The 23,163-nt window shown below is 35.7% G+C and overlaps 1 protein-coding gene across 4 annotated transcripts in view; it reads left to right on the forward strand.

Annotated features, from left to right (window-relative positions):
- The first annotated feature begins 40 nt into the window (after window positions 1–40).
- TRAPPC13 (trafficking protein particle complex 13) overlaps window positions 41–23,163 on the forward strand; it is a 26,042-nt gene continuing 2,919 nt past the window's right edge. The window contains exons 1-12 of one of the 4 annotated variants that reach the window (XM_017811141.1): window positions 41–204; window positions 6,647–6,715; window positions 7,586–7,685; window positions 8,277–8,361; window positions 9,527–9,654; window positions 9,782–9,854; window positions 13,328–13,372; window positions 15,819–15,836; window positions 17,983–18,116; window positions 19,258–19,456; window positions 22,249–22,349; window positions 23,007–23,157. In XM_017811141.1, the coding sequence (XP_017666630.1) occupies window positions 159–204; window positions 6,647–6,715; window positions 7,586–7,685; window positions 8,277–8,361; window positions 9,527–9,654; window positions 9,782–9,854; window positions 13,328–13,372; window positions 15,819–15,836; window positions 17,983–18,116; window positions 19,258–19,456; window positions 22,249–22,349; window positions 23,007–23,157 (1,149 nt within the window). In that variant the 5' untranslated portion in view covers window positions 41–158. The remainder of the gene's footprint in view (window positions 205–6,646; window positions 6,716–7,585; window positions 7,686–8,276; window positions 8,362–9,526; window positions 9,655–9,781; window positions 9,855–13,327; window positions 13,373–15,818; window positions 15,837–17,982; window positions 18,117–19,257; window positions 19,457–22,248; window positions 22,350–23,006; window positions 23,158–23,163) is intronic. The other 3 variants (XM_017811142.1, XM_017811143.1, XM_017811144.1) reach the window with 3 other exon arrangements.

The following is a 23,163-nucleotide window of genomic DNA, read 5'->3' on the forward strand; positions in this document are numbered from 1 at the left end:
CTACGACTCCCATGGTCCTGCGGGCCGTCCGTGCCGGCGGGCGGAGGAGGAGGCGGTGCGGCCCCGGGCCGCCCGCGGAGCCCTGGGTGCTGTAGTGACGGCCGCCGCAGCCAGAGCGGCTCCGCCCAGCTCTCCCCGCCATAGTGCGGGTGGAAGCCATGGACGTCAATCAGTCCAAGCAGGAGCACTTGCTGGCTCTGAAAGGTACCGACAGCGCGGCCCCGCCGGCGCCCGCCCGGCCCTGGTCCGGCGGTGAAACAGCGTGTCCGATCCGCAGCCGAGGGTGTTTCTCCCCTCCGTCTCAGGAGGTGGATCGGGGCAGGGCCCGGCGCTGGGGCCTGCGGTGGGTGGTGCCCCAGGGCACAAGGAGGCGGCGGGGGCTACTCTGGAATACCCCGCACACGGGTGTGCACCTGGCGTGGTGGGGCTGCGGGGCTGCTCGGCGTGTCCGTGCTTTGCACAAGGCTTCGGTTGTGAGAAAACGTTTAGTTAAAATTTGCTTTCCAGTTCCCCTTGTTTTTCAGGACGAGTGGACGTAGTCTTAAACTATGCCGGAGAGGTGGTAGACTGGGCGTTAGGAGGGATTTCTTCACAGAAGGGGGGATTAGATATTGTAATGGGCTGCCCAGGAGGTGATGGAGTCACCGACCTGGAAGTGTTTGAGGAAAGGCCTGGACGTGGCACTTGGTACCGTGCTCTGGTTGACATGGTGGTGTTCAGTCATAGGTTGGATTCCATGATCTCAGAAGTCTTTTCCAAACCAATTGGTTCTCTGATTCCTCTTTGGGTGGATTTTGCCCTTTTCACCGTGTGCTCAATGCATAGCTACCAGGCCTACTTTCTTGATTCGGGGATCACAAATAGTGAAAATAAAATTGTGTGTGTCTCCTGCAAGCCTTACAAAATTTATACAAGAGAGCCCTCTGAAGTTTTTGATAATTTCTGAGTAATAAATGCTGCTAGTTATGTTGGTGCAATAAACAGTTGGTTAAAATCTCAATTCTGCAAGCATTCTAGATCAGTGAGGATGTCCAGATGGATCAAGTAGTGCAGGTGTGGGGTTCATTTCAGAGCCCATCTTCTAGTTTTAAAACACTCCTGGATGGAGTTTGTAATGGTATCTGCATGTCACAGTAAAATTTGTTAACCATAATTCAAAGCTCAACAAGCCCTTTTCGAATATGTATATGTATATACACACAGAACATGAAACATCATGAGCTGACAATACAAATGCATTTTGATAGTAACTAATTCAAAGCAAAAAGTTTTATGATGGGTCATAAGAAACCAGTGCAGTCCTTGGGCTTGTATTGAATTTGGTGCAGTGTCCAGGCTGTAGATTTTGCAAAAGAAGTGAGAAAGATGTGAGGGCTTCTTTGCATTGTGACTATACTAAAGAGAATCTTGACAGTGCAATGATTAGGCAATCCTGGATTTTATTATTTTAGTAGTATTTTATATTCAGGGCACCTGAAATGATTGCAAACTTCTTAAGAGGGTGGGAAAACAGGAGTGCATGTTATACTTATGTTTCATAACAGTGTTTGTGGTTTTCCCTCCACCATACTCCTGCATTTAATGTATTCTTTTTATGAAAGTATAAAGCCTTTGAGTAGTTAATGAGTCTTTTAATTATTCTAAAAGTCTGATAGATGAAGCAATTATCAGTTCCTTGAATTAAGGTTGCATGTATTGCTTGGCAGCTCTGAGACTAAAACTGAATGTTGTAGTTCTGATATGAAACAGAAACAGGCAACTTCTCTTTGCCTAGAGCACTTCCCTTTTAACTTTTTACTTTAAAAACTGCTGTATCAGTCAGTACTATTTCAGGAAGGGTTTTTGTAACACACACGTTGCTTTATATGCCCTGGCTTAAAATATTGATGTGTAGGAGAAAAACATTAAAAAAAAATTGTCGGCTAAATTTGAGAAGATAGGCAGTAGTAATTGTATGTCTTTTAAGATACATAGCAAGAATAGTGATGGATGGCAAGTGTGAGATGGTGACAGAAAAAGAATTCTCTTGCAAAGGGACTGTGTTGAATAAACAGTGTGCATGTGGATAATGTTCAGTGTACTGAAGTTACACTGGTAGTGGTGGAATACAGCCACTAATGTTCAGCCTAGATAAAGTAGAATGTTCTAATACATATCTCACTTATTTTTACTACCTGATTCTTTTTTGAAAAATGTCCTAGCGATGTTTGTCTTAATATGGTAGTATCTTATTGTTTTATAATACTTCTACTTTAGGTCCTGTTTTCCACTGATCTTTGCGTCAAGGAAAAGGAAAGGGCAAGGAAATTCTAGTAAATAAGATGTTTCAGTCTAGATTTGAGAATCCTAATCAAGACACTGTTTTCCTAAGACTGTTTTCCTAAGAATCACTGGATTCCTATGGTACAAGCATGGAAGTGGTCTTGCATTATCGACCACATCAGAGAGATGTAATAAAACTGCAGAAATTTGCAGAAGCAGCAGTGAAGGAGTTTCCAATTCGTCAGTTACCAAGATTTGCACCCTGGTTTCCAAATGATTTATACAGACTTCCCCTCAAACCAAAAAAGCGGGCACCTGTTATTTCTCGTGAGGAAGCAGAAGAATTAAAACATCTTTCTACACCTTCAGAATATGTTATAGGATCTCCTGATTACGACTGCACAAAGAATCTGCTTGACTTTCAGTCTAGCATGAAACATGGTTCAGCTTTAATCCAAGCACAAGCTGTTCACAGACCAGTTAACTTGGACTATCAAGGACAACCACCACCTAAAGGAAAACAAAAGTTGAAAAGGTCTTGGAGTATCTCTCTCCCTAGCGCTAAACTCAAAGAAAAGATTCTTCCTTTATCTCAAGAACTGCAAAATAATTTGGAAAGACTAAAACTGCATGCATTTTATAGAGCAAAGTGGACAATTGAACAATCTATTTGTAATAATGAGAATTTGGAGGACATCTGGATAAAATTGAATAGACTCATCCAGGAGAATGAATTGCCCTCTTGCAATGCTACTATCCGAAGATCTGTGGGACAGATATGGATTTTCTGTGATATATTATACTGTGAATATGTTAGAAATATTCTTAGGGAAAAGCTAAGCCTTACAGATAAAATGAATTTGCTTGTACATAAATATGGAATTATATTTAGTTTATAATTTAAGATACAGTTTAATAATAAAATTACTGTCCAGAGTACTGGAGTTTTTAAGCAGTTTAGAATATATAGACTTTAGAACAACTGATGAATTAATAAGGAAAAACCTACTTATATTACTTTGCTACAGTTTTCTAACTAACGATATATTTCTTTAACTTTGTTTTGCCTGAAAACTTATGGTTCAATTAAGATTAGTAAGTTTCTGTTTGGCTTAGTACTGCATTTTGTAGCTTTTCTTTGCCTTGGTGGTCTAAAAGAAAAAAATTAAAGCAGAATTTCCAGGCTGTTTTGGCAAGCTGTGTCAGATAATAAAATCTATGCTTTCAGTTGAACAAAGTACATCCTTTCTGCTTCTTTGAAATTAGGAGAAGGAGAAGTGTTTTTAAATGAGTTGTAATAATTGCTGTTATATCTCTAATTACTTTTGACGTTAAGAATTTCAAGATCTGATTATTTCCTGGAAGTAAGGTGTGCGAGAGTCTTTTTTAATGAAGGCATATCCCTTGCATGAAGCACAAACTTATTTTATGTGGCATGAATGCACTTTATTAGTAATGTTAGCTGTATTTTCACTGAAATACTAATGATAGCTTCAGTAGAAATTGTGTGCTGAAAAATACGAACAATTTAATAATTGCTGGTTTACAGCTTTGGTAATAAGATTATTTTTTCCTGATGTTTCTGTTGTTTTGTCTCTAATTATATTGGGGAACAAGAAAGCAGTAGTGAGCACTAGAAAGCACTTCCAGCTACAAGTGAGGAAATTAAGAAATGAGACTTCTATACATAAACTTCTGTTTGTTGTCATTATGGAAGGTAAAGGTCTCTGAGGGTTTAAACAGTCATAAAAGGTTGAGTTCATCATGACTTTTTGTGACCTGAAAGAATAAAGTTTTTGAAGGCCATACTGTCCTTGCTCAATCGAATGTTTAGAGGGTCAGTAGAGAAGTTAAACTGGGATTGATATGACTGCAAGGTATGCATTTCTCTTAGGCACTTCTGCTAACTCTAAATAGTTTTGCTCTAGCTGGAGATCAAGGTCTATGGCATCTGGAAAAGGAGGAAAACAAATGTATTTGTAGATTGTTAGATTATCATTAATGCTAATCAAATAAAAGTGCGCATAAGCTTAACAGATCCCTCTGTGTAAAAATAAGTAAACTCCCCTTGGACTTTTACTTACACTTTTTGTGACATCCTTATGTTGAATAATTATATTTTATTATAGGCATTGCATTTTTTAAAATATTAAAATTAAAGATATTGCTCAGTTTAGGTGATTGGCATGTATTTTTGAACTCTGACTGAATTTTAAGGGGGTCTTATATTGACATTTGGGGTGTTTGTGCCACTTAATATGACCACTTAGCAAAATTAGTGCAAAATGCTCTTTAGTGTAACTGCGGGTCATTATTGGTTTTGTAGCTTCTACAGCCAAATTATTTCATTGAAATTATATTTCTGAATTTAACATTAATAGTAGCAAAGTTTCTTTGTGTATCAGCATTTTTGAAGATATAATGAAGGGGAATGCAATGTGATTTGAATTTTATTTGATGTTGTATTTTGTGTCTGGGATCTTAGAAGAAAAGTGCTGAGACCTTGTCCTGCAAAGATACTGTATTTTCTAATATTAATTTGGTAGTCTTATTAAATAAAATAATATACCTATAGTAGTTTTTCTCTGTTTTGACTTCATTCTGTGATGTATTTATTTATTGCCTGAAACATGACTAAACTTTCTTTAGAAATAGTTTATAGTTTATAGTTTATACAGGCTTAGTGTAAATTTGAATAAAATTAAATAATGCCAATAATATAGTCCCACTATATTTATTTGATATCCTGGCGAAAGAGCTAAATAAGCATCTTACTAAACAGAAGGAGGGATCACTGTCACTGTGGCTGTCAGCTTTCTTCTGCTGCTTTGGGTTGGCTTATATGAGAATAATGATAGATGCTCTTCTAGCTATGAGCACCTGAGCTGGGTAACTGTCATGTAAAGAGCGAACACCACCTGAGGCTGCCCTACAGAATTATTACAGTCTTGAGTAACACCAGTGTACCAGCTGAAATCCAGGCTTTCATTTTGTTCTGTTCAAGAAATGCTTAGTTCATATGCACGTACAATTCAGTGTTTTATGTTTTTCATTTTCAATGTTGAATGTGGTTTTCCATTTACTCTGTTTTATATATCTTTTTAATATGCCTCATGGTTTTAAACCTTCAGAAGTCATATTTTTCCACTTTTCACCATAACAAGGAGAAAATGTTACCTTTTTACGTGAAAAGTGAGAATTGTTTGTGTCGATGCTAACTTGCATAGGTCTGCTGTATGGTAGTCTAAGTTCTTGTGAACCAGCACAGCCCATTGTACTCAAATGTATATCGAAGTAATTGAATATTTTACACCACTGGAAACAGTGAATGCTATCTGGATATATAAATTGTAGAAAAGTGCAATAAAAGTAAAGCCTCAATACACATATGAGTGCAAGGATGTTGATTAACTTGTTGCAGGCAAGAGAAATCCTTTTGGTTTATTTTTTAGTTTTAGTTGGTTTTATGTTTATTAAGTTTCCAAGAAAAAAACCCGATGATTTTTACATATTCAGATCAACACCTAAGGTTACATATGCTCAATTTTGTTTCATGTGAATGGTTTCATGATAAGCTATATACAAGATTAGGGCCATGGTTAATGTAAATAGGGAAGAATTAGTTTAAAAAGTAGCATCTGAAATCTGTTATATAAGTAAAAATAGTGTAATTTTGAGTATGAGTTAAAATAGATTTTGAAATACCACTTTCTTGAAGTATAGTTTTTTAAGTAGCAAAATCTCAATGATTTTGATTTTGTCAGTATCAATAAAATGGTTATGTTGTTCCTCAGGTTTTTGTGCTGGTTTTGCTGGCTTGAGTTTAAAGGTTGTGGCTTAAAGAAAAAGCAGATATATAAATAATGTAGACCTTTAGACTTGTAACTCTACCTTCTGTATGTGTTATAGATTAGGGTGTAAATGCAATTCCTTATAGACTGGTGTTTGACTGAAAGGGTTTGTCTTAGCCATCTTGTCCCATTCTAGAGCAACGAGGATTACAGGACAGGTGCTTAACTGAAGAAGTCCACAAAAAAATTAAACTGGTAGACTTCTGAAGACCACAAAACCCATAACGCTGTAACAGGTATAAGACGTTTAGCACATAAAATTGAAAGCAGTAGATGTCAGTGCACCAAGGGAACAAAGGAGGAGGGAGCAATGCCATTACCAGTATTGGATCTCAGAAGAACAGGGAATTTTTTTATATTGTGAAAGGCCAGGTGATCCAGGAAGGTGTTACCCTTTTTCAGGCTAAGATTATTCGGTGGTTGTGGTTTGTTGGGGCTTTTTGGTGGAAGGAGAGCAAGACAAAATTATACTTTAAAAAAAAATTAAAAATATTTGTTTAATTGACCTGTGGTTTATTTTCTGATTTTTGCAGTGATGAGGCTAACCAAACCTACTTTATTCACTAATATTCCGGTGACTTGTGAAGAAAGAGATTTGCCAGGTAAATCTTTTCTACTGACTGAATGTTATGTATGTCTTACCAGGTTTAAGCAATGTGACCATCTAAGATATTAGAGGATTCTTATGACCTCCCATAGAGGGGGGACTCTGAAACAGCAGTATATTTTAGATTTGGTAATAACTGAAGGAAGGTACCAAGGTGCACTCTACAGCTCTTGACCTACAGCTTTGAAAGCTTAGTGATGATACTCAAAAGCATGATCTCAAAGTCTGAGCCATTAACACAAAATTGAAGGCAGTTCTAAGAGAGAAATGTGTAAGTGGAGAAAGCTTGTCATACCTTTTGTATCTGGAGAAAAGGCCCTGGTAATTAGAACCAACACATGAATATTCTATGGAAAACAATTTTGCAAGACTGGTTTTGAATTGTGTTATGCTTAGTGTGCCTTCATAAATTGGAAATCCCTGGGTTGTCCCACAGAAATAGTTGGAAGTCTAGAAATCAAGTATAAGAGTCAAAGGGAAGATTCAAGAAAGAGGATTGTGTGGAAATACAAACCAAGCAGGGGAAGAAAATAAATGAGGTTAATTAGTTCTGTTATGTACTGTGCTTTACTTGGGTAGAATTTCCCTTAAAATTCAATGTTAATTTGAGCTATGCCTTTGGTTGGGATTGTACCCTTCAGTATGTATACTGAATAAATTATTGGATACAAGTGCATGGGAGTTAAATTATAATTTAAAGGCAGGCCTATGGATATGTTTTTTCACCCCTAAATAAGTTTATTGTAAAATAAATATATCTAAAAATAAACTACATCTAAGTAAGTGATTAAGTGTCTAACTTAAATGTAGACAAACCTTTAGACTTAGCAAATATGTAATTAATAGTAACTTGATATTTCTACAGGTAATCTCTTTAATCAACTCATGAAAGATGATCCTTCTACTGTAAAGGGTGCAGAAACTTTGATGTTAGGAGAAATGCTGACTCTGCCTCAAAATTTTGGGTAAGAAGGAATTATTGTAACTGTAACATGCAAGGTTTAGGATTCATTTAATAATAATGTGTTTGTTACTTCTCTTTCTATTTGAACACCATTGTCATGCAATGAGATTTTCAGTCATTTTAAAAATAACCTGTGGTTTGATTTATAAATCTAAATCTATATATATGTGTGTGTGTGTGCTACCCGATGTTTCTTTTCTATAGCATGACTGAATTTAATAAGCATTGAAAGTTGAAAGAGATTTACAGCTGTGCGTGAATGACTAGTGTAATGCTCTGCTATAAACCCCATCTTATATTAACAGAGTTTACTACCGTGGTGCTTTGGGTACTGGAAGCCATCTTCTTATTCATCTCAGATATTGAGCTGGGAAAAAAAATCTGATTTGTTTGCTCTTTTTTGAAGCTGTTTTTCTTAAAAGGATGGCTTCATAAGTATGGGTGTGAAGATGCCAATATTCTTCTAGGATTTAATCCGGCAAACACATGTGTGTGTATGTATTTTTTAAATTAGAACTAAAAGATGTTTCAGTGACATGTTCTGGTTTTTTAGTAACTGTTACTAAAAATATTTTTTTTTCCTGAACTGCAGAAACATATTTCTGGGCGAGACGTTTTCCAGTTATATTAGTGTGCACAATGATAGTAATCAGGTTGTCAAGGACATACTGGTGAAGGTATGTGATGATAAATCCACTTACTTGATTTATAAAAAAAATGATGAGTATGTTTTCTGACAATATATTGTATATATATAATGCTAATTTATAGGCTTTAGGAAATACATGTCACTTTTTCTAATCCAGAAAATATACATGGAAATTGGGAACAGTAAGACATAAAAATAGAAATTATTATAGAAATCTTTCAAGATTAAAATGAAAAATTATGATTGTGTCAAAAAATGGATATATTACAGAATCACAGAGTTGTTAAGTTTGGAAAAGACCTCTAAGATCAACAAGTCTGACTGTTAACCCAGCACTGCCAAGGGCACCAGTAAACCATGTCCCTAAGTGCCACATCTACACCGTCCCCACAGGGTTAGTGACTCAGCCACTTCCCTGGACAGCCTGTTCCAATGCTTGACAACCCTTTTGGCGAAGAAATTGTTGCTGCTATCCAATCTCAACCTTCCCTGGGTAAACTTGAGGCCATTTGCTCTTGTCCTATTGCTTGTAACTTACGAGAAGAGACCAATCCCCATCTTGCTACAATCTTCTTTCAAGCATTTCTAGATAGCAACATGGTCCCTCCCCTGAGCCTCCTTTTCTCCAGGCTAAATGCCCCCAGCTCTCTCAGCCACCCCTCATCAGACATGTGCTCCAGACCCTTCACCAGCTTCATTGCCCTTCTCTGGACACGCACCCTTCTATGCAAAGCTTCTCTGAAGAATGGGTCTAGCAAAACTTTCACAGCTAAAAATATGGAGTTATATACATTTACTTGCATACTCAATGAGGTTGTCAAAACAAGTCTGTGTAAACTGCACGCTGGTTTGTATTTTGTATGAGTTGTTTTCTCGTGCTACATTTTTGTTTTGCATTTTCTGTTGAACAAATAAAACACTGAAAGTAGAAATTCCAGAAGTCATTGTGGAACTCAATGTAAAAAGCAAATAGAGATTTTATAAGTGGCATATTAAAGGACTAGACCACTTACAACTTTTCGAACTTTTCTTTAGCTTTGGTACGTTTCATCATCTTAACATATAGTATGTATGAAAGTGTTCAGGGTACAAAATGCTCAGTGAAACCTAGTACTTTATAATATAAATTACTTTTCTTTAGATGGTTTTAAGCAGCTGCAGTTCTAACCAATGCTTTGTTTTTCTGTCTCCAGGCTGATCTTCAGACAAGTTCTCAGCGTTTGAACCTTTCAGCTTCTAGTGCTGCAGTGGCAGAACTTAAACCTGACTGTTGCATTGATGATGTGATCCACCATGAAGTAAAGGAAATAGGAACACACATGTAAGGTTTTAAATTTTTCTGTTGTTGAATGAGCTTAAATGAAACTGCAGCACAAGCATTCTGCTTCTGATATAGCATAGATTTAAAGTAACTCAAAATTGGTTTTTAAAAAATTATTTCTTTTCAGCTTAGTTTGTGCAGTAAGTTACACTACGCAGACGGGAGAGAAGATGTATTTCAGAAAGTTCTTCAAATTTCAGGTATTGTATGAAGTATTCCACTCTACTTTTAATAAATGTGTGAGTCTTGAAAACTCATTTTAAAACATTTGACACTTCAAAAGAACTTTTACGTACCAAAAATCTGTTCACTTTTAAAAGTGAACTATTGAAAGCCATCACTTCAAACTTCACATGAACTGGTGGTTTCTAATTGTCATACACGTAAACATTTCAGAAATAATAAATATTACATCTTACAATTTTTTTTAATTTATAGAGAAAAAAATTACTCTTAAAAAAATCCCTTTTTATAGCAGCCAGCTTTATGACTGTTTTTAAACAGGATTTTATTGGACATTGTTCGTGCTGACTTTGATACATCTAACCATTGAGTTTACAGTGTAAAATTCTGATTTTTCTTTTAGTGTGTGTAACCTTTTTTAAACTGGAACTTAGTGATTTGTTTTTTAAAGGAATCTAAGTGAAGATGTCTGATGTACTGTATCTAACTAATACCCACAGAAGTAATTGACGGAGTTGAAACCTTTTGTTCCATCACACAAATTTCAAGACTTGAGATTGGAGTAACTGAGGAAAGCAGGAAAATACTGTTATCTGTGGACTAATTCTGGCAAGAAAGAGTCTATTTTAGCTGTGTATTTAATGGCTGTTTGGGGATTTTTTAGAGAAATGTATTAAGATTTGGATAATTGTGAGCTCTTCCTCATGGAATGGAAGATACTCTCACAGAGTATCTGGCAGTACAGGAACATTATGTAGTTTAGTCCTGAAGTTGTGTCAGGGGTGGTTTAGATTGGATGTTAGGAAAAGGGTCTTCACCCAGAGGATGATTGAGCACTGGAACAAGCTGCCCAGGAAAGTGGTCACAGCACCAAGCTGACAGAGTTCAGGAAGTGTTTGGACAATACTCTCGGACACATAGTGTGACTCTTGGGGATGGTCCTGTACAAGGCTGGAAGTTGGACTTGAAGATCCTTGTGGGTCCCTTCCCGCTCAGGATATTTTGTGATTCTATGAGGTGATTTCATTTTGTAGTTTTTTAGTATTCTGTCTAGATACTTCAGAAAAAAATATTTCAGTCTTTAGAAGGTTAAATTGCCATTCATTACGAAGAACATGTGGATATCGCCTTTTGCAACCGGACTTGTCTATCTCGTATTGGCCTTTTTAGCCACCAGCGCACTTGTAACAAATGTGGGTAGAGTCCTCCCCAGATCTTCGTTCGTGAAGCCTAGCCATGATGATGACAAAGAACATCCAAGTACTGTTAGTATTACCTTGAAATGGCACAAACTGATTAATCGAAGATGTGTTTTTTGGCAATCCTAGGGAAAATCATTCCATATCAGTTTTTCTGTTGCACTCCCTCTGAATGCAGAATCTCTTCAGAGTTTCTTCATCTTTAATGAAGTTAATTTTCATCTTTGTGTGCTCTGTCGTGCTCTCCTTGTGAAACTGTTTCCATTTCTCCATTCTCTGTCCCTCGGTTTAGTGTTGGCTACCTCTGTCCCCTCTAGGCTTTCTCTGATCACTTACACATGCATCTGCAGGTTTTCGCATCTCATATTCTCTCTGCTCCTTACCTTTGTTCTTGTCAGAGCTTGGTGTAAGATGTTGATTTGTCTCCTTTAGATTTTATATGTAAACTTATTTGTGCACATTTTTCTGAGGTCTACATGCGTGTTGTAATTACGCATTGCTGTGGTTTTTAACTGAACCCACCACAGACAATTTAATTGTCAAAATAGCTAAGGCTAACTGTCTGTCAAATTTGAAGCCCTTCCTACAAAGAAGGAAGCATAAGAGCTTCTTAAAAGTTACATATATATATATATATATACACACACACTTTTACACCATTCTGTAAATACCCTCTGATTCGTTATGAGAAAAACTCTTCACTGAGACATTTTTGCCATTATTTGTAGATTTGACATCGAGACACTGCCTAGAATATCTGAGAACAAACAAAAAGAAGTGTTATAGAACACTAAACCATTTCTTTACAATGGGAATTGATGGCTGCTTGTGATCGAGATGCCACCAGCTATTTTATAACAAACAAAAAAAAATTCTCTTTGACAGATTCTCAGCTTTTTTACATTTACATTTTTTATCATGTTTTAAATTGAACTGGTTATAATCAGCTTCTTTTTTAAAACATCATACTTAGTTTAATTCTGATTGACAGTGCCTTTATGTTCCAAAGCTTTCTCTGAGTAATAACAGCATTATGCTTAAATGGAGAAGGAATGATTCTTTCTGGGGTTTGGTTGTTGTTTAGCTTTGGTGGGTGATTTGTGAACCTCACAATAATTATTTGTATTTTACTGGAAGGCCACTCGAAATTTACTGCAATGAATGGAAAGACTTTGTCTATCAGAAGAGAGAGAAAAAAATCAGCATGCAGAAAAATTACTAAGAAGCTTACTGAAGCAAAATATTTGGCTGAAAAAAGCCCTACTCAACCAGCAAAGACCTAAATTAAAATTTTAACTTTTTATTCTGACTAGAGAGAGAGATAGTTATGAATATTGGAAAGATTTGAACTTTATACCTGTTATAGTGCAGAAATCTCTCTGAAGACAACTTTTTAATCTTGAGTTCTTCAGTGCTAAAAGATTTGTTTACGACTTGGAACGTTAGGGGTCTCTTAGGATGCAGTGCATTTATGTGCAAACAAAAAAAGTTTTCCTATGTAAAGGCAAATAAATGTCTTCAGGAATAGAATTTAAATTTGTTTCCTTACAAGTGTAATAGAAAATTTTTTCTTTCAGTTACATCACTGTATATACACTTCATATTTGAATGTGTTAACTGTAGTGGCTTTATGCAAAAATTCATGTACTTAAGAACTAACACTTGAGAATCGCTTTTATATCATGGAGTTGCTTTCTTTTGCTGATTGAATCTCATAGACTAAAATGATGTATTAGATTTTTTATTTCTTGAAACAGCTGCATTTTCAAGAAGGAAGTGAAGGCTAGTGTGGTTTTTTGTTAAAGCTAGTCACATGAATAGTTCTCTATTTCTTTTATTTTAGAGAAGCCCTCAGCAACCTTTTCTGCAGAACTCTGAAGTACTTGTAAATATTAGATAATTCTTGCTTACTCTTGAAAGCAAGTGCAGACCATTTCAGGATCCAGGATGAATGTGATGTTATTTTAAAGACATAGATCTACTTAGAACACTGGATTTGTCTGGTTTTGTAAGAGGCCAGTGCTTAGGTCGAGAATTACTTGTTTTCAGTATGAGAAAACTGCTTAGTAGGAAAGCAGTCAAGTATGCACAAGTAAGAAGCAACAAGTATATACTCTTAGTTGTGGGGCTTTAGCCGAGTCAGTTGTAGCACATATTCCGTTATGCACCTGTTATGTGTAAGATCAAAAAGAAAAATAACACTTCAGTAAAAGACCCTAGCACTTCAAAACAGTTTATGCTGAAGCTGTCTGAGAAACCAATTGTCCATCTTTTTTTCCATTTCATTTCAGGTTCTTAAACCACTAGATGTGAAAACCAAATTCTACAATGCTGAGGTGAGATCTGTGTGTATTTGGGTATTTGGTGTGCTGGGTTTATTACTTCATATTAGGTGCTTAGATTAAATTCAAAGTGCTTTGTATGTACACCTTTCTGAGAAAGATGATCAGTTTTAAAAGGAAAAAAATTATGATAGATATATATTGTTTAGTTTTAAAATAGGCTCTTGATTCAGGGTTGAAAGAGAAGGTAACTGAGATAGACATGTCAAGACCTTAATATAATTGACTGACAATTTTGCATATTTTCCAGTTGCCCATGAACTCAGATACTTTCAGTTATTATTTGTATATTTAGGCTGGTAGAGTACTTACTGTAAGGGAGATAAATTGTTCACAAAGCAGATGACAATTTATCAGAGTGGGGACAATTTAATTTTTTTTAAATTTAAATTACTTAAATTTAACTTAAATGTAATTATGACCCTTCCATTCAGTAATTTAATTTTTAGGTTTGTGACAGTTACACACAGCACTTTGAAACTATATGACCTTATATATGCTTTGCATGTTTATTTGGACATATTTGGTTATTTATGGTAAGAATTTGGTAGATGTATGTAGGCCACAGGCTTCAAACCATACGTTGATCAGGTGTGAGATACCTGAGTAGGGTTGGAACATAAGCACATGGTTGCGTGCTTTATAGAACTGCTGTTATCCATAAGTGGGAATGTCTGGAAATGTCTTCTGCTGTGGTTTAACAACAAAAGAAACAAAAATAATCCTAAAAAATTAGGTAATTCCTCTTGGAGCAAAATAAACCCATATTTAGTGTCTGCATTATATTATTGTTTCAGATATCAAGTGTATGTTAGGGGAGAGAGGGACAGATACCTTAAATGTTGCTATCTCTCTATACTTCCTCTGTAAGTTTTGTTTTGTGATGAAACACTAATGGAAATCAAAACCTTTTTAAGGTAAATTCTGGGCAAACTTTTGACATAGATCAAAAGTATTCTTTGTTTTTACAAAATTGTTATACTGACTGGTCTTGAACTCCAGTTCTCAATTAGCTACCAATTCCTCATGGTAGAGATCTGTGGGAAGCTTTTGTGTTTGAGCTGGTGTGTGTGGGTTTGGTTTTTGGTTTTTTTTCTCTGTAGAGGTTTTTTAAAAGGCTGTTTGAATGCCTTTTGTTCTTCATGCTCATGACTTTGTGCAAGTCCCATTACCGTCTTACCCATATGATTGATTGAAAGAAATTTAAAAGAAAATATTTTGGATGATATTAACTGAGCAATTTTCATTTACCTAGGAAACGGATATAGTACCACTCCTATTTAATTTCTGGAAGTATGTAAAGTGTTGCTGTATGTTGTGACCATAGAATTCAAATAAATTTTCAAAAACTAGAAATAAGTCTTTGATTAAATGTTGTGTGTGATACTACATTGCTATGAAAACACCAAGGCATTGATCCTGACTATTATCCTTGAGAGCAGGGGAGAAAAGAAAATGGTATGTGTCAGTTACTTAGTTAACTAAAGGTCTCTAAAGGTTGTCTAACCAGTTAAACTGTTATTATTAATACTACAGGTATGATGCTGTCTGTTCATAATGCCTTTCACTAAAATTATTTTCTATTAATATTCTAATGATAATCCAGAATTTAATTTTTTCTAAGACGAGGAATGATGCTGAACCTTATCTTCTTGCTTGTTGCTTATATTGCGGTAGCATCCAAATCGAGTCAATCACTGAAATTTGTGCACAGAACACATGCCCTGTTGCCCTAACCTGCTGCAATCCCAAGATTGAATTACCTGCCTATAGAAAAGCTCTCACTGACTTTGATGTGCCTTGGAAAAGGCTTTGTAAAAGGTTCTGTTCCTGCAAACATGCACAGGGAGGCAAATATGCAGACACCTAAGATAAGAAAGTTTGCAATTAAAACTGAGTTTTTGGAATGATGGATATTTAAAAAAGTTTTTCCTGATAGTATGCCAAATTTTTGTTATAACTTGCTACATTGTAGCTTTGCTAGGACACATTACCACATTGGGGTTTTTTTGAGACCTTATATATGTGGATACTTCAAATTATTTGTAAAATGGCAGGGACTGTTTTTCCATTTCATATACGACCCATTGCATGGATTTAAATTTAGGACAAACTTGAAATTGGTCAAAAACTCCCTTTTTTTTGGTCAGTTTGTTCTACCATATCTTGTCTGTGGTTTGTGTGCCGTAAGCTCTACTTTGGATTAGTTCTGAAGCAAAGCTAGTAAACCATGTAACCATACTAGCTATAAGTTATTAGAAATGTAGTTGTCATCTTTGTTTGCATCCATTTTTGTTTATGTTTCTGTCTTACTAATGCTATCTTGTTTAGATGGTGCAAAAAAATGCAGAGATGCATTTTGTTTGAAAGTTAGCCTCCTTTTTCTTTAACATTTAACCCTAATTTCTCTAATGTTTTTTTTTTTTTATTTTCCCATTAGAGTGACCTCAGTTCTGTGGTAATTTTTATTTATTTTTTTAAAAATATGTATGCTTTTTTAATTGCTTACCTGTTTCTGTGCTTGTTATTGACATTCTTTTACAAACATAATGGAAAAGCAATGTTTGTTCTGCCTATCATAAACAGATGTTTTCTTGTTTTTATATGTGCAACTGATCACTCATATGGTTAGCTCTTTCTTTAATACCCATTGTTGAAACTCAGAGTTGATTATTACAGATTCTTGCTTGTGGGAATCCTCCTATAAAATACCTTACCAAAATTTTACTAGATTCATTATTTGAAAACAGGAGTGATTCTCTCCTAAAATTTTTCTTATTTTGCCCTTGGAAATGTAGGTTTCACTACAGCACTGCTTGTGTAAGCTGTGACAGAACTTTTCACATCTCGTTGGTGGAGACAGTGGGTTTGAGGAGAGAGCAGCAGTTGGATATTCTTTGTTCCTTTTGCTAGCTGGAACTGCACTTTCCAACTTTTAACTGCATGTAACAGTTGATTGAATTAGTATGTTACTTCTGCAGTCTGATTTCACTTTAAGGTGTGCCTTATATTGAAATATAGTGCATATTTTTAAGTATTTAAGGGGGGTGTTAAACCATGTGATATTAAACCAGATTACAAATAACACAAAACTAACTTGCTTTTTCATTATGCTGCTTGTTTTTTCTTTTCCCTTTCAAATTAGCTTTTCTAAATTTCTGCCTATGGTTGCTGCTTTGAAAACAACTAAAATTTGGGTAAATGGACACTTTGAGCAATGGATTTTTGGGATATAAATGGTATCAATTTTAGTGACAGTAGTAATGATTACTTAGAACCATGTTTTAGTTGGGGTTATTTCCAGGTCCTGGAAGCATGAGGTGTGTCTGTAACCCATGGAGCCTGCACAGTTTTCATTGCCATATATATGCTATTGTCTGATTTTTGTGCCTTATAAACACAGTAAACAAGAGAAAGTTACACAGCAATTCTGTATTTCTCCTTCTAACACAATATTTTTGAGACTAAACATATTTTGACTGTTTTGTCCCACTTTTATTTTGTAATTTACCAGCAGGACTCCATTTGTATAAAGAAGTGATTTATTTAAACTGATTAAAAGAAACTATAAGCTTCTTTCTACTTTCCTCATAAAAGTACTTTTTAAAAATTTATCATAACAAAATAAACTGCTTCAATCTGAATCAATAGACTACACTAGTTCAGTTGGAAGTAGCCTACAACAATCATTTAGACCAACTGCCTGAATCAGTAACTCTTCTGTAAATACAAATTCGGTTGCTACCCCTTTTTTTAATTTGAATTAGCAATTTGGTTTTGTTTTTCACTTCTCTGGGGGCTCTTACCTCTAGTAGACTGATCCTGTGCCCTAAGATTTTTAGAGTTGCAAAATGACTTCATTGGTTTGCAATTCCACAAAAGATGTGAGGCAAAACCATCTCTAGTTCCATGTGTTTTCATCTTTGGAAGTGTAACAGCCTTAGGTTTCGTTTCTGTACCAGACTTGGTCCTTCAATACCATCTTTAGGCATTAGCTTCAGAAGTTCTGAAGGTACAGCACCAGTTAAATTGTCAGATGCATACAGTATTGGTAACCTTTGGCACGATGGAGCTGAGTGAGAGAGGAGGCTGGATTTTGTGTTTTAGCCAGAATGCCAGTGTTTCATAATAATAATAAAATCTTAGAGCATGTACATGAAATATTTTTTTCAGTTAAAGAAAAAAACACACACTTACTTCAATGTTTTTATACAGCTTGATGCACTAGTCATCTGGCATGGCATGTTGTGCACTGCAATTCCTTACCATTTATTCTATTTTTAAATTTTTTTAAAATAATTTGGATTAAATCTTGAGTTGCTATTAAGTTGATGAAAGTCTTGGGAAGTGGTGAACTGATGCATTACAAATAAGCAATAGCTAGAACATAGGAAAATTATCCCACATCCATTGTTTGGCAAGATACCTGTTGACTAACACTTTTGCTCCTATTGTTACTGGGATTAAGGTTTTTTCTTGCATTAATTAATTTGATTTGCAGGCATGAACTAAACACATGTGATTTTTTTTAACAATAGGACTGTCTACTCTGTTCAATAACACTAATCACATTTTCATGAACTTGCACTTTTTTTTTTTTCCAGACAGATGAAGTGTTTCTGGAAGCTCAAATTCAGAATATCACTACCTCTCCAATGTTTATGGAGAAGGTTTCTTTAGAGCCATCTATGATGTACAGTGTTGCAGAACTGAACACAGTTGACACAGTAGGGAAAAGGTATGTTCATATTCAGGATACTTAACTTTGAAACTCTTTGTATTAGGATTTCATGAGATATAAGCATTACAGTTAGTTGTCTGTAATGGAAGGATTGCACTTCTTTGCTTGATTAAAAAGATCAAATTCCTGTTATGTATTCAACTGGAAAATCTGTTCCAGTTTTCTTTTCATAGAAACTATTCTTAAAACTTTATAATTCTACCTAGTAATCTCCAGCCTAATCCTCAAATAATTTCTAACATGGATGACATGGTAACATGAAAACATACTATTTTTTCAGTATCTCCTATATCATATTTAGCCCACATCTGGTTCTGACTTGATCTCTGTGTACATACTTAGCCTTACAGGACCTGATATGTCCTTGCTTCCTATCAGTAGAGTGGTAACTGTTTTCAATTGTTCTAATCATGATCTAGCAAGGCAGCAGTCAAGGTGAATCAGTGGAACACCCATATAGGATCTTAAAATATAAAAATTTGTTATGGTGAAATAAATTAAATTGCATTTAGTGTCCATTAGTAGAACACCAAATACCAGAATAACTGACTACTGTGATACAAAAGCTTGTGAAGTTAATTTCAGCTGTTAGTGCTTTGCACTTGCTTGGGTTTTTGGAGCAGGTGATGTTTGAGTGCTTCTGTAGAGGGGGCTAAAGTGAAAATTCTGTCTTCTTGCCTGTTGAAGGGGTCACCTGTAATATAGAGGAGCATTGTTCTTATAGTGTTTGCATCTGCTGTAATGATTTTTGAACAGGAATCTTAGTAAATCTCAGTGTAATGAAACTGTGAGGGAAACCAAACAGCAAAAGAAAAATTAACAGCATTGTTGTTTAAATGCTGAGATGCCAGATAGTAAATTATAATGTGTCAAAGTGTATTTCCATCTCATTTCTCTCTGGCTCAGATGAATAAGAATGGGTTTTTTTCCCCACAGTCCTTGGTGGTACATAAATTCTAGTATTGTTTTCTGTTGTGTTAAAAACAGAAAACTGTTCTGTGTGTTTTGCCATTAATAAAGTATGAACACACACACACACTGAGTAAGACTGGTGAGAGATGGGGAAAAAAGGTTGGGTTTCAAGTCTTTTTCAAAATTACTGTTTAAATTAAGACCCAGTGTGTTTTTTTTTGTTCAGTGAGTCTACTTTTGGCGCAAGGACTTACTTACAACCTATGGATACACGTCAATACTTATACTGTCTAAAACCAAAGCAAGAATTTGCAGAGAAAGCTGGAGTAATAAAAGGTGTAACAGTGATTGGTAAACTAGATATTGTATGGAAAACCAATCTGGGTGAACGAGGAAGGCTGCAAACTAGCCAGCTCCAAAGAATGGTAAGGTTAATTCAAGTGTTAAGTTAACTAAGCGCTCATTTCTAAGGCAACTCAATGAACAATTTAATAATGACTTGGAAAACGTGAGCTGCTTACTTTCTGAACCTCATGTTTCTATATGTGTTAGAGAGTTATTTCTTGTATTTCTTCAGTGAAGTGTGGATAACTTAATGGACTGTGCATTTTAGTTGCCAAAATCAAGTAACCAGTGTTGCAAAATACATTGGTTAGAATAAAATTATCTTTGAGTAACAATTTTTATGTGTAATATTACTTGTCTTTCATGTCCACAATTTTGATTGAATCTATTCTATTCTAGTTGATTTATAAATTGATCATGAATTTTAAGTTGTATTTACTAGCTTGCTTAAGTTAGCTGCACAATGTGTCTGCTCTAATGGCTAAACTTGACTTGCATCTTTTCAATTGAGGATGGTAAGAGAGATATGGAAGAATAGTTAAAAAAACTTTGAGAAATGAATCTTAGTCTGAGTTTACAAAGCTTATAATTGGGTCTCTACCTCTGTCTTTCCCCCAGTCCTCATCTTCTAGTAACTGAGCAATTCTGTAGGGAAATCATACTGACTGAGAACTAGGCAAGCAAACTTGGATCGTGGAAATTCACAGCTAGTCACTGAAACTTCTCTTTATTTTTAATTGAAGTGTAAAGTGTGTGTATAACCCCATCAAATTAGAAACTGCCCTTTTTTGTGAACTTAAGTTACTCCTGTTACTTTGAAACTTGTTGCTTATTTTTTAAGAATAAACTGTCCCATTTTCAACTGAGCTTTCCTATCATTTCTCTTAAAGACAGATTTTTTTCCCCCTCCCTAAATCAGTATTGTCTCACACTGCATCCCTTCTTGTTGAACATTTGAGTATTGCACATGAAGCACACTCCATGGTTAGTTTTGGTCACCTGTCATTGGTTTGTGCCTCATGATTAACAGAGAAACATGAGCAATCTTGTGTACTTCAAGCAACATATGTTTTTAGAAAAGCAGCAAATACTTGGGCTTTTTCCCTTTCGAGTTGCAGTGTGTGCAGCTCCCTCTTGTCTTCTCCTCATTTTTTAAGTGCTGTCAGATTATTTAATCTCTTGGCTTCGTTCACCTTTAATCATTTTCATCCTAATCCATTTGCCAGCCTTACTGTTGCCCCCAACACCCAGAATTTTGCCTGTACTGTGCCCCTCTGTCATTGCTATGGTTCAGATCAGAAATGCATTTTTGAAACAACTATCCTGGATTACCCCTACATACCATAATTTGGTTGGGGTTTTTTTGTGGAATGGTCTTGGAATTCACAACTACATTCTTTTTGGGTGACATTAAACCAGACAGATGCATGTCCACAGTATGCCAAGGGTACTCCACCTGCTCAAAGGCATTCAGTGCAGGACTAGACTAGAACCAGACCAAAGTTAAACATTATTTTTGAGCAGGACAAGCGAAGAATTGTCTAGTTGATTCCATACTTTCGAGCAATTACCTCAATTTTGGATGAAAGCTACCTTGCTTCTCGTGGTGTTACTTCAAGACCTTTACTTCTAGCCATCAATTCTTGGAGGTATCTCATTTCTAAGCTCAACACTATGTGCCAGAATAGGTCTTCTCATCTACTCTGTTTTGATTTGGCCAGTTGCTGCTAAGTTTATTCTATAAAATACTGCTTTTATTGTGCATTTGTGTATGGGTTTTTTCCCTTTAATGTATCTCTTAAAGGAAGAGCTCAGTGTTACAGCAAACAGTGTTATGTTGAGGGAACTGAGTATAATTTTCCAGTTGACTCCTCCCTGTGACCTAATGCAGCTGAATATATTTGTGTTTTTCCAGGACTGAGTAATTACTTCTCTTTCTTGAAAGATTCCAGATGTACACTGCTCAGCTGGTCTGAAATCCCCATTGGCTTGACATCCCTTTGCTTACTGTAATGTTCAGTTAAATATGCTTTCTAAAATGTCATCTGTCGCTAATCTGTAATGGACTGTATGTGACTAAAACCTGTTTCAAGCACTGACTTTCTGAACCTCTTCAGGAATATCTTTCAATTAAGCTGTAAATACAACTTTCACTACAGCATGATTTTATCAGTAGACTTGGAACAAATGCAACAACTAAGCCTTATCAGGCAGGACAAATTTTTCCCTTATTATTTCGTTACCGTTTATCATTTGTGGGGATTGAAAATCTAAACCTGCTTTTTATCTGCAGATTACCAGTTTGAATCAGCCCTGGTTGGTTTTAACTAGGATAAGGTTTGTCATATGAAATGTGCTTGACTCTTGACAGAACAGGATAGTTGATAAGCGTTCATATTCATGTGACTTTCTAACTGGTGGCAATTAATTATTTTGGCAGAAGCTTGGAGGACTGAAATGGCAGGGAGAATGAGCAGCCTCTTATTTCTTTGGATGTGGAATAGTGGTGGGTTTATGCAGGAAAATTTTACTGACATTGTCCATGTAGATCTGTTATCTGCCTAACAGGTCTCAGGATAAAGCAGATCTTCTCAGGAACTGTATATGGCTATTCAGACTTTAAGGGTGTAAACTATCTGGAAAACTAGTAATAATGATCACCCTTATCTAATGAATTGTTAAACCTGTGAAGAAGGTGATCATCAGCAGTGGATAGAGAACTGTTGTGATTTGCATACTAATCAAAAGCACAGAGTCAACCTTCTTTCTTCAAATTCCTCTTATTCCAAGCTTCTTGCAGTAAAGGAAAACTTGAGTAGTAAAAACTTCAACTTCACTATTCAAAATCTGAGTATACATTCTTCCTTTTCAGGCTCCTGGCTATGGTGATGTAAGGCTTTCTTTGGAGACAATACCAGACACTGTAAATTTGGAAGAACCTTTTGACATTACATGTAAAATAACAAATTGCAGGTAACCATATCAAATTTTCTTGTGCTTTTTCAGGAGTGGGTAAGTTGTGGCTGGTTTTGTTTCATTTTTCAATAATTTGTCCTCAAACAAGTTAAAGGTGGTCTTTACTATGAGTTGTAATAACACAAAACTGCTTGAAACACATCTTATGAATTACAATGATTTTAAAAAATAAACAAAACAACAAAATAGCCCATTCTGTTATGCTCTGTTAATACTGTCTGAACTAGGAGATTGCCAAAAACTTGTAGAGGAATTCCATGGAGCTGTCTGTAGTATTATTTAAGATTGTACCTCATACTTTAATCACAAATCGTCTTAGGGTTGCAAAAGTGATAATTAAATGATATAATTCTAAATAGAAGTTGAGGGCAGGGATTAAAGCGTGTATTTAGTCTGCAGATTCTTCTCATGATAATCTTGTAGTCCATCCAAAATGTTAGCAGTATTAGTTATCCAGTACTGTTAAATGCATGATAGGATGCTCGTGTCAAACAAAGCTGAACTACTGTGTGTCAATCTTGCTTGCTGCCTTATAATTATTTATAAATTCTTGATTAATAGTAACCTGAATAATAATCAAGCTTTCACATGTCTGCAGTCCTTGAGTGCTTAAAAAAGCCCACAGGTTTATTCTTGTTTTTCAATTTTCTCTAGCAGTGAAAGGACTATGGATCTGGTTTTAGAAATGTGCAATACTAATTCCATCCACTGGTGTGGAGTTTCAGGAAGGCAACTTGGAAAGCTGCACCCAAGTTCATCCCTCCACCTTGCACTTACATTGTTGTCTTCAGTGCAGGGATTGCAAGTAAGG

The sequence above is a fragment of the Lepidothrix coronata genome, unplaced genomic scaffold, assembly GCF_001604755.1.
Source record: "Lepidothrix coronata isolate B3197 unplaced genomic scaffold, Lepidothrix_coronata-1.0 Scaffold31, whole genome shotgun sequence".
Taxonomy (NCBI): Eukaryota; Metazoa; Chordata; class Aves; order Passeriformes; family Pipridae; genus Lepidothrix; species Lepidothrix coronata.